The sequence below is a fragment of the Penicillium brevicompactum genome, assembly GCF_028827555.1.
Source record: "Penicillium brevicompactum strain IBT 35665 chromosome Unknown utg000005l_segment0_segment0, whole genome shotgun sequence".
Taxonomy (NCBI): domain Eukaryota; kingdom Fungi; phylum Ascomycota; class Eurotiomycetes; order Eurotiales; family Aspergillaceae; genus Penicillium; species Penicillium brevicompactum.
In genome coordinates this window covers 4,616,794-4,630,729 of record NW_026623208.1, presented here as the reverse complement: position 1 = coordinate 4,630,729, position 13,936 = coordinate 4,616,794, and the positions used below count along the sequence as shown (strand labels likewise).

At 52.1% G+C, this 13,936-nt stretch overlaps 6 protein-coding genes across 6 annotated transcripts; 3 read left to right on the top strand and 3 right to left on the bottom strand.

The window, feature by feature from the left end:
• Window positions 1–278: 278 nt before the first annotated feature.
• Window positions 279–5,608, bottom strand: N7506_007621 (uncharacterized protein; the record flags this gene model as incomplete). The annotated part of the gene is made up of 4 exons (XM_056956914.1): window positions 279–1,380; window positions 1,433–5,051; window positions 5,132–5,180; window positions 5,255–5,608. 4 exons carry the CDS (start codon window positions 5,606–5,608, stop codon window positions 279–281), a joined length of 5,124 nt encoding a protein of 1,707 aa, XP_056811248.1.
• A 1,043-nt stretch (window positions 5,609–6,651) lies between these two features.
• Window positions 6,652–7,893, top strand: N7506_007620 (structure-specific endonuclease subunit SLX1; the record flags this gene model as incomplete). The annotated part of the gene is made up of 3 exons (XM_056956913.1): window positions 6,652–6,893; window positions 6,946–7,460; window positions 7,514–7,893. 3 exons carry the CDS (start codon window positions 6,652–6,654, stop codon window positions 7,891–7,893), a joined length of 1,137 nt encoding a protein of 378 aa, XP_056811247.1.
• A 25-nt stretch (window positions 7,894–7,918) lies between these two features.
• Window positions 7,919–8,632, bottom strand: N7506_007619 (bifunctional thymidylate/uridylate kinase; the record flags this gene model as incomplete). The annotated part of the gene is made up of 2 exons (XM_056956912.1): window positions 7,919–8,439; window positions 8,491–8,632. 2 exons carry the CDS (start codon window positions 8,630–8,632, stop codon window positions 7,919–7,921), a joined length of 663 nt encoding a protein of 220 aa, XP_056811246.1.
• A 161-nt stretch (window positions 8,633–8,793) lies between these two features.
• On the top strand, window positions 8,794–10,375 carry N7506_007618 (tRNA-ribosyltransferase family protein; the record flags this gene model as incomplete). The annotated part of the gene is made up of 3 exons (XM_056956911.1): window positions 8,794–9,046; window positions 9,111–10,110; window positions 10,207–10,375. Coding segments are annotated over 3 exons (1,422 nt in total), but the record flags the coding sequence as incomplete, so codon positions are not given.
• Window positions 10,376–10,649: 274 nt separating this feature from the next.
• N7506_007617 (methylenetetrahydrofolate reductase (NAD(P)H) MET12) lies at window positions 10,650–12,768 on the bottom strand (the record flags this gene model as incomplete). Its single annotated transcript, XM_056956910.1, has 2 exons — window positions 10,650–12,626; window positions 12,679–12,768. 2 exons carry the CDS (start codon window positions 12,766–12,768, stop codon window positions 10,650–10,652), a joined length of 2,067 nt encoding a protein of 688 aa, XP_056811244.1.
• Window positions 12,769–13,175: 407 nt separating this feature from the next.
• On the top strand, window positions 13,176–13,790 carry N7506_007616 (uncharacterized protein; the record flags this gene model as incomplete). Its single annotated transcript, XM_056956909.1, has 1 exon — window positions 13,176–13,790. One exon carries the CDS (start codon window positions 13,176–13,178, stop codon window positions 13,788–13,790), a length of 615 nt encoding a protein of 204 aa, XP_056811243.1.
• Between the last annotated feature and the right edge of the window lie 146 nt (window positions 13,791–13,936).

Here is a 13,936-nt window from a genome sequence, read left to right as displayed (position 1 = left end):
AACAGCAGCAAAGCAAAGCGTTCGTCGATGACATAGCTTGGTGGTATGAAAAAGCAAAAGCACAAAACACAAAACGCTGGAGAACTCCCCCAACTCGCCAGTCCCAACTCTTGTAGTACACCTTTTTAGAAATTCGATCCGAGAAAAACACAAAAGCGTGGGACAGAGAAGGTGAACAAAAGAAAAGAAAACATTTAATCAAAGCCACGACCATTCGTCGAGCGGCCGGGGCTTCATATAGGACAGGGAATATCAGTTGATTAAAGCAAATAGCATCATCAAAGTTCTTCGTCAAGCTCTTCATTGGCACCCTCGAGTTTAGGGGGATCTTGGGTTTCACCCATTTCAACCGGTTCTTCCGGGACAGATCCAGCACGACTGCTGCCGTTGCTCACGACAAGAGCCTCCAGGGCCTCGTTGGCATGTGTGTTCTCCATCGGCTGTGGCTCGGCATCGGGGTCAATTTCTTGATTTGTCAAATCTGCAAACACATCATCGAGGTTCTGACGAGGACTGCTGCTCGCGAACTGAGGGTCATGTCCAAATCGTGGAGGGCTGAACAGAGAAGTTTCGATGTCTTGCTGTGGGGGAGGAGAGCGAGGGAGGAATGATGGAGACTGAGAAGCGGCGGCATGAGGGAGGAAGGCTGAGGATGAATGTGGAGCAAAAGCCGGCGTAGAATCACTACCAGGCAAAGAATAATTCGCGGAGAAGGGGTATGGCGCAACGTTAGGATCTGTCATCTGAGCCAAGGTCGGACCTGTTGTAGGAGGTGGGGCACTGCTGGAAGTTGTCGGCGCCGGCTGTAGGGAAGGTGGTGTGTTTTGAGCAGGCTGAGAGACATCGACCGATTTACGTTTTGTAGCGCCCAGATGCTTAGGACGAAGGTGCTCAGGGAGATCCTCGGGACGGTTCACTCCAAGTTGGGCCATCATTTTTTGTTGCTTGGTAGGGCGGGGCTTCCGGGTGGACAAGGACTGGTCCAAGATTGGAGGAGGCTCCGGGGCGACAGGTGCCCACTTGTGGATCTCTTGCCGGAAGAAGTTGGTTTCGGAGGTCAACAGCACCTCTGCTCCCTCGATTTTGCGGAGGTAGAAGATCAAAGTAGGCACTTCCTCGGTGGTTGTGCAAGCAGCATTTGTAAAGCCATGTAAGAAATCACGGAAGGCCGTCGCTTGGTTGATGATGCTCTCCAGGACTTCTTCTTCCTCTGGCTGGAAAGGAAGAGTTGCTATTTCTGCGTGCCAGTCCTGGAGATCCTCTAGTTTCGGACGAGCAGCATCACGAGGAATCTTCTGTCGCCAGTCACAGATCGGGCAGGTATACTTGTCAAACTCTTTGACTTTACCACGGGCAATTTTCAAGCACTTGCCGTGATACCTATGCAATGTTAGTTTGTTTCATCGCAAAACCAGACCCTTGTTCAACATACCATTCATGGCAGACCTCACACTCGATCATCATTCCCGCCTCTGAGTGACGGCAGATGCAAAACACATCTCTCTTGCGAGATTTTTGACCCCACGGGTTGGGAATAATGGCACTCTCGAGAAGACCCTCTGGTGAGTTGTCTCGGGATGAAGGTTCCACAGGTGGTCTGTAGCTGTCTTCGAGGTCGAAGCAGTACGAATTTCGCTTTTCCACATACTCCATATGAGATTTGAGAATGTGAAGAGGAGCGTTCGCTTTGCCGAAGAGCTTTTTGCCCTTCCTCATCCAGTCTTCGTGGCGTTTTTGTTCTCGCTCCAAGTCAATTGCGCCAATGGGTCGGGAAGTCAAGGGCTCAAGAGTCTCCATGAGGTCGCGAATCTCCTTGTACTTAGGACGATTCTTCATCTCGGGGTCCTTGCTCTTTTCGTACAGAGTCTGGATCCGCCTCTGCGCCTCACGTTGCTTGGTCAATATAGCCTCCACAGATGCGAGAGTTTCTGGCGATACTGGGAAACGAGCGGCCTGCGCAGAGAGAGCTTCTAGTTGCTGATAATGCACTGCCTCGACCGACATGAGTTCCTTGGCTTTCAGCTCCCACGCATCGCCATGGCGGGCGAGCTCCTTGAAATGCAGCAAGTGCTCGTTGTTCTCGGGAAGACCCAGCTGTTCAGCACCGGCAACGAGTTCATGACAATCCTTGAGGTTCATAAATTTGTCCCGCCTGCGAGCAGCTTCATCAGTCCATTTGATTTGGCGAGAAACTTGCTCCAGGTGTTCCAGCTCCGGAATTTCCACGTTGAAGTTCTTGCCAGCTTCGATCAGCTCTTCGACCTCTTGGATGGGTCGGGATTGTGGATTCATTAGGGCACCACTAATATCCTGGCGGAATTTCTCGATTTCGCGGGTTTTCTCTTCCAACGCCGCCATCTGTGGACAGTGGAACGAAAGTTTATCAGCCTCTGCCAGTAGGGCGTAGATATGTTCAACCCTGCGGACTTCACGATCGCGATCGTCCAGCTGCGCTGTCTTGGTACTAGTCCTGCGCCAAGCCTTTTCGTTTTTTCTCCGGTTTTGCTGCTTCCGGGTAATGTAGTTATTGGCTTCTTCAACCCATTTATCGCAACGCTGGACGAATGCCGCAAGATCCTGGAGGCCAGACAAGTGGTATGGGATTTTCTCACCTTCACTGAGCAAGTTATGAAGGGCCTTCAGCTGGGGCTTTGGTTCATCCTCCAGAGTTTTGTCGAGTTTCTCGGACCACGCCTCTGGGATCCTGGCCCGTTCCTGAACCTTCTGCGCAACGGTCTGCAGTGCCTCGTCACTCATCCGGTACCGCAAGGTATGACCCGGACCGCATAGTTTCTGAGGAAGTGTCTCACCACAGCAGTCATAGCTGTCCACGTGCGACAAACAGACAGTTTTGCCTGATTTGTGGCAACGGAACTGCGTAAGGTAAGCATACGCCTTGCAGTGCTGGCACTGGGAATCTTCCTCTGGGAGATCCTGATCATCAACTACGACCGTGGAATGGAAATTATCCGACATAGACTCAATACCAGAGCCAGAGGTGCGAGCGGCGGCTTCCTTCTGTCGATAAAGGAACGCGGCTCTTTCAGCAATTTCTCGGGCACACGTCCTTGCTAATGCAGGTGCCAGCCACTTGGCAGTGGCAATAGAAGTATCGCGAGCAGCAGCCGTGAGAAGGAGTTCATCATGGGAGAAGCACGGGTGTCTACGGAAGTTCTGGAGACGATCAACACCCGCGGCACCGAAGGGCTCCCAGTCTGCTGGGGCAAAATTCACTGCTTCGTTGAAATTGAAACCATGGTTGAAACCCGCATGGTAAGCCTGAGGGAACGTCAGCACGAACTGGCCGGCTCGCTGATCGACGGCGTAAACGTTGACGCCCGCCTTGCGGAGTTTGTCGGGGGGCATCAAGGTCACGAGCTGGAACAGCAGGTCTGGTTGTCCCTCGAATAGTTCAGGTACTGCTTCGCGCATGGCAGCTTCAAAGGCCTCTGCATCGGCACCCGGAATCCCATACCAGGTCTTGGTAGCGCCAAAGTGCTGGTAGTTGGCTGAGTAGGCGTAATGATCTTCGTTATGCCAGCAGAATGTTGAAAAGCACATGCCGACATAGACCCAAGGAACAGTCATCCCAGAGATATCAGACTTGATATAACGGAAGAGAGAGTCGCCATAGAACGGAAGAACGTTCAAGTTCCAGGGATCAGACGAGAACTGATCCAACGGGTTGCGTTCCACGGTAGGGAAACCACTTCCGTGAGTAGTTGAATGAATGTCTGCGCCATATTCGACCTCGACGGTCTCATGTAGATCGACAACAAGTTTCCAGAACTCGGCCTCGACGTCGTCTTCAGTCTCGCGCCGGTGCGTGTTGAGTACGGGATCAAAGGGCATCTTCGAGGCGAAATATTTCTTCTTGAACTCGTTGGCCTTCTCCTGGAATTGCTTCAGTGAGTAGACGCCTCCGTCCTCGAATCCGAACTCTCCTGTGCCGACCAAGCACTTGGGGCAGTGCCAGTCATGCTCTGACGGCGTCGTAGTTGACGGGTCCAAGCATGCTGTGTGATATCCAAGCTCGCAGCCGTCGCACACAAGGATGGTTTCTTGGTTATCCGACTTGCCACAAGTCTCGCACTTCTCTCCAACTGGTTGAGACCCATCCTTGCGGGGCTTTGGTGGGGCCGGGCGAAGAAGCGACATATGAGAGCCTGCAATAGTAGGAAGCGAATCCCTTTTCAAGCGCTTGCTTCGGCGCCCATTGTCGCCATCCTCGTCACCGTTCTCCGTTTGAGAGCCTTCGTCGTGGCTTATGGAGCGCTTCAAAAGCTCTTCTGTTTGGCCATTGATAGGCGCAGAAGCATCGCGATGCTCGGGCTCTACTTGCGGTGTTGATGTTCCGTTCTCACCCTCCCGCTTGATCGGTGGACCGGTGCTACTCGGGGTGAATGGGGAGCGGTTGACCGCGGTAAATCCACCGAGCCCTGCATTAACGGACGTGAAGCCTGTGGCGGCCGGACGGGGAGGTGTAGGTTCGACGGGAGGTGTGGGCTTCTCGGGTGACTTCTCCATCGGAGAGCGCGCTACCGGTGTATGGCCTATCGGGGTCTGCCCCAATGGAGTATGTGCCAATGGGGTATGTGAAGCAGCCATCCGAGGCAGGCCAGAGCTTTCATCGCGGACTTTAGAGGGCGTACCATTTTCTTCCACGGTGGGCCGCTGGGCCATGGTCATCGGAGATGGGAGTGGCGAAGGAGTGTATGGGCCGCCATGTTCCAGTTCCAGCTGCTGTTGAACGCCGGGTTTAGCGCGTGCCAAGTATTCTTCGTAAGGCTGAAGATATCGTTGGTAGGAATTTTTGAGAGATGTTGACAAGGAGGACATGATTTTGCCGCTGTATCCGAGATCGCGACCAATTTCCGCCCATTTCTTCAACTTGCACACCGATTCGAATCCACCACGACTCTCGACCGCCTTCTTGAGCTTGTAGAGATCTAGTGGTCGTTTGTCAACACTGGGGAGTCGGCTGTAATTAGTCCCGTGCTGTTTGTGGAACATGGCGAGTCCATCGACGTAGTTCATGTTTGCGCGGTTTCCTGTGTCATGGAGTCAGATCCACACGGTGAAGATACAGCACTTGGCGGGACAGCATGATTTGCTGGGCACGGATTCTTACCTCCTTCGACGGAATTGAGTTCTTGCCGGCGGGTCTTGAAATGGAAGCGCTAGATCCGAATGTCAGCCGTTGACCACGCGCGGAAACCAAATGCGAGTGCATTCTTGCAAGCAGTATTCCTACCTCGGTATCAATTGCGAAAGTTGGTTGCCAGCCCTCTGGCGGCACGACTCGACAAATTCCATACTTCTTGCCTTCGGGTGCAATCTTCTGAATATAGGCCACAGGGTCTTTGAACTCCTCCTCTGTCGGCCGGAAGGTCGGAGCTTCTGGGATTCCATGTGGGCGAATGCGCTTGGAGGGTTCTCGAGGATTGTTCGGTTGTCCTCGTCGTTCCACGGTGGAGAGATCAAGGGGCGCGGACCTCCGAGCGCTCAGAGGGACATTATGGGAATGGGAAGGGTGGGTGCTCGAGGATCGAGTCGGCTGCCCTGCCGCAGCCGTCGAGGTCGCCCCGGCAGAGGCCGGAGCTCCCATTGTTTGGAAGGATATAGGCTATTGAGGGACGATGTCGAGGTCTTGCGCGTCCGGACTAGGAACTATGATCATCAATGGCTGTAATGCGACAAACGCAGGGCGTGGAGATAGATATCAAGCAAGGCGGCTGCCGGCGTGCTGCGATGTAAGAGAGGGTCGGAGACAAACCGAATTATGTGAAGTGGATAGAATTCGAAAAAAGAAGGGACGACAGCAAGAAAAGTCGAAAGTCGCGATGAAAAGAGAGGAGAGATGCCCAAGTCGCAGGAAAGAAGGGTAGAGACGAACCTTAGAGTGGAAACGAGATTATGTGCAGTACAGATCTACCGGGGTGGTACTCCAGAAGTACTGCCAGGTTCCTTTTATGTGGGCAACCAGTAAAAAAAGAACCACCAAGTGACCAATAAGTGACAAGGGAGAGAGTCTGTGTACTAGTGGTGGTACCGATCAGTACGGTATGTCAGATACGGTAAAAATGGGCTAATCGGAGCTCAGGTACCGCGTAGAACCCGAGTTTCACCCGAAACTTTGGTAATCGTACCGCAATCCTGCAAACGGACATCATACGAGTGCTTTTGGTACCTTTAGAGTACGTATAGTAGGTATTGAGATACAATAATATATGCTGGTGGTGTCATGGCCTTGTGTGACACATCAAAGAGCCTCGAATGTGTTTTTCACTCTAAATCAATTCAGTTGTTTTAAATCAGAATTCCTTGTGTGATATATAACGAGGTCCCCGGAAGTAGTTGGTGACCTGCAGTCTGAGTATTTCATGAGTATTTCATAATTGTTTATTATTGAATATTGAAATACGATTGAATATTTACTCGCAATATGAGGTGATATCTATACCTCTGTACAGAACATGGAGTACGCACATACTGCCTCGATCTGTTGGTTCGCGCCAAACACTGCGTCATGTGATTTCATGTTTATCGCCGTTTTTGGACCCGCATTTAGTCGATAGGCGGAGCTAATTTCAAGGACTGGACAAGTCGACGCTCTGGACTCTGGGGATTCCGGCATTTGAAGCAGAAATCATGGAAGGGTCAGAACCTCCCAAACCTGTCCCGGCTTACTATTGCTGTTATCTCCTCCGGTCGACCGTCCGTCACGCCTCGCTGTACATCGGCTCGACGCCTAACCCGATCAGACGACTCCCCCAGCACAACGGCGTCGCCAAAGGTGGGGCCAAGCGCACCGCAAGAGATAAATTACGCCCCTGGGAAATGTGCCTGGTTGTCGAGGGTTTTATGACCAGAGTGGGCGCCCTTCAATTTGAGTAAGTTGGGGATTTGTTTATTTCCACATGCATCCCAAATTCACACATGCAGATGGGCCTGGCAGCACCCGGAAAGATCCCGGCACCTCGAACCCGAAGACGAGGGCAAGACCAAGGTTAATATCGACCCGAAGACAGGAAAGCCCAAACCCAAGCCACGCGCACGAGCTAGGAGATCCCTGACGGCTCATTTGGAGGACTTGCATTCTCTCCTCCGGTCGACGTATTTCTCTTCTTGGCCATTGCGGGTCCGGTTTTTCCGTGCCGATGTATGGCGCGTATGGCGCGCTTGGAACGACCGTGTAGATTCTCGGCTGCCCCAAAATATCAAAACTATCCTGGATGGTGACAACCTAACAACGGTGCCCAACGCCAAGCAAACCAATGAGCACGAACCTGCAGGGTGCATCAACAACTTATCAGTTGACTATGCCAGGCTGGAAGATTATCTCGAAAAGTCGATGTTCATGCTGGAGGACCCTGAAGATCTACAGTGCACGGTTTGTAACCAATCGGTCACCCCAAACACGGAACAGATCGTAGTATGCCCACAACCGGATTGTCGTGGTACGAGCCATTTATTATGCCTATCTAGCAGTTTTCTAGTTGCTACCAATGAGCCGGATCTCTTGGTACCAGCCCAAGGAAGTTGTCCTTTATGCGAAAAGATCGTCCAATGGCCAACGATGATGCGCGAGCTGAGCTTCCGCAACCGCGCAGAAAAAGAGGCACGAGCGATTCTGCGAAAAAAGAGAAACGGCTGCGCAAAGAATCTGCAGCCGAGAAGGCATCGATAGCTCGATCAACCTCAATGGAGCCTGGGGTGCAAGAAGAAGACTCAGCTCACGATGAGCTCAGTCCAGATTGGACCGAGGGACTTGACCCGGAATCCGACTCGGATTTTGAAGGCCGACACAAGCATACATCGAGTCGTCCTCCATCAAAACTCGAGGTTGTGATTGAGGACAGCGACTGGGATGACGCAGAGCTGGTGGAATAGCCATTTGGGATCAACGACTATGACTCTACGCAAGAGGCTCCAGCTTCCTCAATGAAGATGTCGCATCTATACGCGAAATATAGCCAGTGACGGCATCCTGGATCTCTGATGCGACCTCCTCAATAGATTTCCCCGCATCGATAATGGCAACATCTTGCTGCTTCTCGAATATCGCGCGGAAGAGCTCTCGCACGCGGGTCTGCATAGCTTCATTCTCATAACGCTCCGCGCCAAACCCACCGCGTTTGGCTGCTTCTTCGGGGGAAATGCTGAGAAAGAGGCAGACGTCTGGGCGTGGTAGGCCGATCTCTGGCTGCCAAGCCCACTCCAGTGAGAGTGTGGGGTTTGCCTTTGCTGCCGAGTAGACAACGCCGGAATATGAGTATCGGTCAACAATAACCGTGGTTCCGCTGGCTATATCATCTTCAATGCTCTTGGCAACTTCCCAGCGATTCGCGGAGAAAAGGAGGTGGATGGAGTGATCGTCTTGGTGGGATGAACCGCGTAGATAGCTATCAATCAACTTTCCGATGGGTGTTGTCCTGTCTTCGATGTGTTAAACCAATGGACCATAAATAGCTATACAGGACAAGATACCTGGGAATCGGATATATTTGACCGAGTTTCCTTGCTGCGAAAGAGAGTCTCGTAGCATCTCACATTGGCTCGATTTACCGGCGCGGTCGAGGCCCTCAACGACAATGAGAGCCCCGCGTTTTGTTGGCGTTTGGGTGGCCATAGCGAGTTTGGTGCAATTATGTGCGGGTTGGTAAATGCAAAAAAGAGAGAGTCTGTACACCAAAAGCGTCTCTTGTTGTTGTGTGCTGTGTATATGAGCGGTGATTGTCAAGGGTGACGGAGTGTTTATCGGAGCGAGATCGCATTTTCTGCCGATAAGATCGAGATCTGCAACATGGCCTCTCAATCACCACCAGCACCATGGAAGCAACACCCCCCATGAGCTTTAGTCTCCTGGGATCCGCTGCGCCCGTTCTTGCGCCCAGAGTCGGCAAACTCGCTCTTCCGGCTCGCAAGGCAATCGCGACGCCGCATCATGTCCCGCTCACTTCGCGGGGCACTGTACCCCATATTGCGCACGACGTGATGCGCGACCATACAGCGATTAACAGTCTTTATGCTGGATTGGAAGACTGTGAGTAACAAACAAATGCAATCTTGATTCTTGACTCCAAGCAGCTGACAGCGCATGCCACTAGTCATCGAGAAAAAGAGCCCTGCTGTTTATAAAATGCCCGCCGCGGCGCACGAGTCACCATTGAAGAAATTCATTTGTGTGGCAGAAGACATGCCTTTGATCCTCGGACCACGCCGATTTCCCGCTATTCCATGCCCGCCTGCAAACACGTCAACCTCCATCGCACTGTTGACATCTGTTGGGTTCAAACAACTTCCCTCGTCGGAATACGTAGAAGCAGTGCGAAAACTGAGACCAGATATCATAGTTGGAATGGCTGATTTGGCCAACAAGGAGCCCGGAAATAAGAGACGGGCGAGGATGGTAGACCGAACGCATGCATGGACTCAAGAAGCATTGGAGAAACTCTACGGGGAGCATGTCCCAGAAGATCAGAAGTCGAAGGCCGCATTCTTCGCGCCAGTCTTACCACTCGACAATGCGCAGCAATCGCTGTATCTGGAGGATCTTGAAAGCGAGTTCCGATGGGATATCTCCGGTCTGGCGCTATATCACTCTGCTTCATTGGAATTCGTCCCAGAGACGTTATCAAATCTGCCTCGGCTGCTGTTCAGTGAACCTGATACCCCGCATAGCATCCTGCGAGATATTTCGCTTGGAGCAGATCTTCTGACCACACCGTTTGTAGGTGAGTGTTCGGACGCTGGGATCGTGCTTGAATTCACTTTCCCGGCTCCAGCTCCGGAAGAAGGCAGCTCTGAACTTCGACCCTTTGGTCTTGACATGTGGTCTTCTCAGCATACTACCGACACATCGTCGCTGAGCAAGGGATGTCAGTGCTATGCTTGCAAGAACTACCACCGCGCCTATGTACATCACCTACTGATGGCTAAAGAAATGACTGCGTGGGCACTTATTCAGATGCACAACTTCCATGTGATGGATCTCTTCTTTGCTGGAGTTCGAGATAGTATTCAGCGCGGCACCTATGAGGATGATGTATATGCATTCAATCGCATTTATGCCTCCTCGATGCCAGAAAGCACCGGAAAGGGTCCCAGGTATGTACACAAGCATGGCTTTTCGTCTGAACACTGAATTTCCAATTTCCAACCTTGGAAGCTTGAAAACTTACAGATTGCTAACTGCTGTTTTAGATTGCGTGGATACCAAACCCAAGTCAACGGACCTACCCAATCTCTTCGCATGCCCAAAGCGTATGGCCAGCTCGATCAAGCCAAGTTGAAGTTTACCGAATCGCAGATTGCGACACCAGATACCGACGCAAGCGGGCTAGAAGAGCATGGGTTTGCCAAGAAGGCTTGAGCTTGTAGGACTCAATGGGGATGGACCCCAACAGAACTTGCATGAAAGATAGACATACCATCTTTCTCCAGTAGCATTTGCTAAGCGATATGAACATAAATTTCAGTTATCATCTCACAGAAGAAGTTTTTGCATAATCGTAATATTCATTTCAATAGGACGAGATCAAGACTAATATACAAAAATCCATATTTTGTGCCATGCATCTCATATGTCCAGGCCAGACCAGCGCTCACCTAAATACGAGAGGAACTGGTAGATCTAGACCTCATCCTCATACCTCTTCGCCAGCCAACACACGCCACATCCATTTGACTTCATCCTCCTCTTCCTTGGAGCCCTGCTTGGTGCCAGCGCCGAATTGTTGACCGACAACGCAGACCAACCAAGCGTCGTTCTTGGTAGTGTCGAGGTAAGTTTCGGTTGGCGAGCCACGGGGGTAGATACGGCGCCACTCATCCCAGATTCTGAAAGCCTCCTCACCCCAAGCGCGGAAACTGACTTCTTCAATGATGGTGGGGGTGACGATTTCCTTGCCGCGGAAGACACCCCAGGTGACGGCGTTGACACTGTCGGGGTTAGTACCGAGGTCGTCGAGCTCGACGCCGGCTTGCTGGGAGGGAATAGAAGATTCAAAGTCGCCCTTTACATTTGTGGCGAACCAAGTCATCTTGTCGTGGCCGTGCTTTTTGAACATCGGTTGGAGGATGTTGGTGTAGTCATTGTTGGAGCAGAAGAACTCAACGAAAGGCTTTTGGAAGACGAAGCCCTCACGCTGAGGACCCCATCCGAAGATATGGTGGTCACTGTGCACTCCGTTCACTGCAGGCTGGGAGGCAAGAGTCCACCATCCACGACCATCGATGAGCTTGAGCAGCTCTGGCCGAATAAGCTCAGTCTCTGCGTTCAGACCACCTCCATCCTCCTCAGCTCCACCCTCTGACCAGGGAACCATGTGTAGCTCCCCAGAGACATGGCGACGGAAAAGCGTACTCATGTCGGAAGTGTCAACGGGATGTCCCCATAGGCGGCGTGCGGCGGTGGAAGTGACGTGAAGAGAAGGACCGTAACCATCGATTTCACCGAAAGCAGGGGATCGAGCATCACCCCATCGACCGTTGGGGAAGTCATCCCATGTGGCCTCTCTGCCGAGCGCACCCTGGCCCTCGGAGATGAGGAGAGTGGTGCTGCGGTTAGGCGGCATTGCAGGCATACCGGCGCGGTCTGAGCGTGCTTCGTGCACGGAGTTCTCTGATGACTCCTTTCCGGATAGTCTGTCCACAATGACACGGTTGTGGGGTTGCGAGTTAATGGATGAGGCACGGCGCCTTCCGATGGTGCGTCCGGGGAAATCGATAGGAATAGATACGTTATCTTCGATAGCAGACTCGTCCGCATAATCCGGAATCAGTTTGCACTGCTCCAGAATGAACGAAACGGTCTTCTCCAGATTGAGAGTGTAGAAGTGGAAACCCCGGGGTCCAGGGCAACGAAGATCCTTGATGCCATCCACAATTTCACTGACAATATCAACACCAGCGCGCTTGACAGCATCGTCATCATGCTTGAGCTCTTCCATGCGGTTAGCGATGGGAGGCGGAATGGTGACATGGCTAAGCTTCGTCACTCGAGTGAGAATCTTGTAGCTGTGAATGGGCATCAAGCCTGGGATGATAGGAATGGTCTTGAAAGCACCCGATTCGTGGTTGCGAAGCATATCCTCAAACTTCTGGTACGCATCGATGTCGTAAGTCAACTGGGTCATGATGAAGTCTGCACCAGCCAAGGTCTTCTCCACGAGGTAGGGAATGTCTCTGGCCGGGTCCTGGGTGTCTTGGAATGAATCGGCGGGATGGCCCTCTGGGTATGCAGCAACACCAACACAGAAGTAATCTCCGTGTGTAGCGCGAATGTAGCGCACCAAATCAACGGCAAAAGTGAAGTCCTTGTTGCTGTCGTCCTCTCCGTGCATGTTGTATTCCTCGCTGCGGGGAGGGTCACCACGAAGCGCAAGGATATTGCGAATGCCCAACACCTTAGCCTCATCCAGCGCCATGTCCACCAGCTTTCGGCTCATGTTCGTACATGTCAGGTGAAGAACGGTCGTCAACTGCAGTTGGCGCTGGCATACTTCTGCCAGCTCGAGGGATCGCGCGGCAGTGCTACCACCAGCACCCCAAGTGACGGTCACGAATAGTGGGCGGAGAGCCTGGGCCATGCGCTCCAGACGTGCGGACAGGTTGGCGAAGCCCTATACAACAGCATATTAGCAAATATCGACGCTTTCAGCGGGGTAACCCCACCATGCGAGTCTTTGGCGGGAAGAACTCCAAAGAGAAGTAGTTCGCATCAGGCGGCAAAGCCGCGATCTTCTCTGTGATCTTCTTCTCCATTGTGTCTGAGAGAAGGTCTACAGGAGGGGTTGAATGAAGAAGAGGAGAGGATTCGGGCAAAAGTGGACCATGTCACCATCTCCGATCGCATCGGGAACTATGATGTCTTCAGCTACCGAGTGGCCATCTCGCATGAAATATCCTCCTACAGATCTACTAAACTTGCATATACGGCTAAACTATCCTTTACGCAAGGGAGAACTTTACTTAAACTGGCGAAAAGCTCACATAAAAAGGTTTTGCCCGAGCAGCAGATGAGTCAGCAGATAATCGCTCGGGCGATCGACGAGCTTAACATTCAAAGTTGACATCGACTCGGGCTTTGCCGGCCAATTCCCTGAACATTGTCTTGAACATTGTCTGCCGAGGTCACTAGTCGAGTCCCTCAGCTGGTTCAGCTCCCCGACATGGCATCCCGCCCGTCCAACCTTCTCCGTTACCTCCGCCTACCTCGAAGTAAACCGCATGCAGCACGCGCGTTTTCAACTCCTCCAACTCCGCCAAAGCCGTCGCAATTGAACCTCAATGACTCCAGTTCTCGACTGCGCCGATTCAATGACCGCCTCCCTCGATTTCTTCGCGCATATACAACACCTCTGTTCGGGGCACCGGTCACTCATATCACATCATTCCTTATACTCCATGAGATCACTGCTATAATTCCCCTAATTGGGCTGGTTGGTGCTTTTCACTACGGTGTTTGGATGCCGAACCTTGCTTCAGAGACAGGCGAGTCTAATGCCTTTGACGAGGGAGCTGCGCGGTTTGGTCGTTGGCTGAAGAAGAAAGGTTGGGTCGACGAGGCGGACGTAGATACCGTTGCAGGGCATGGGGCCACTGAGGAGACCAAGACCGAACGCGCAGGTGTGCGATTAGTGCTGGAATTTGCGACGGCGTATGCAATTACGAAAGCTTTAATGCCGGCCCGGCTGGCGGCAAGTGTTTGGGCTACGCCGTGGTTTGCAAAGACAGTCTTTACACCAACAGCGAAGCTTGCTCGAAAGCTGTTCAAGAGAGGTTGAGGGGCTTGGAGACACCGCAAATGTTATGATACCAGAGCTTGTGGATACATCATACGAAGAATATGAAAAGCGTTAATACCCAAGTCGTCAAGACATTTCCTCAAATTTGTTGCTTTATTCTATGCTGCAAATGTTCGAGGAAGGTT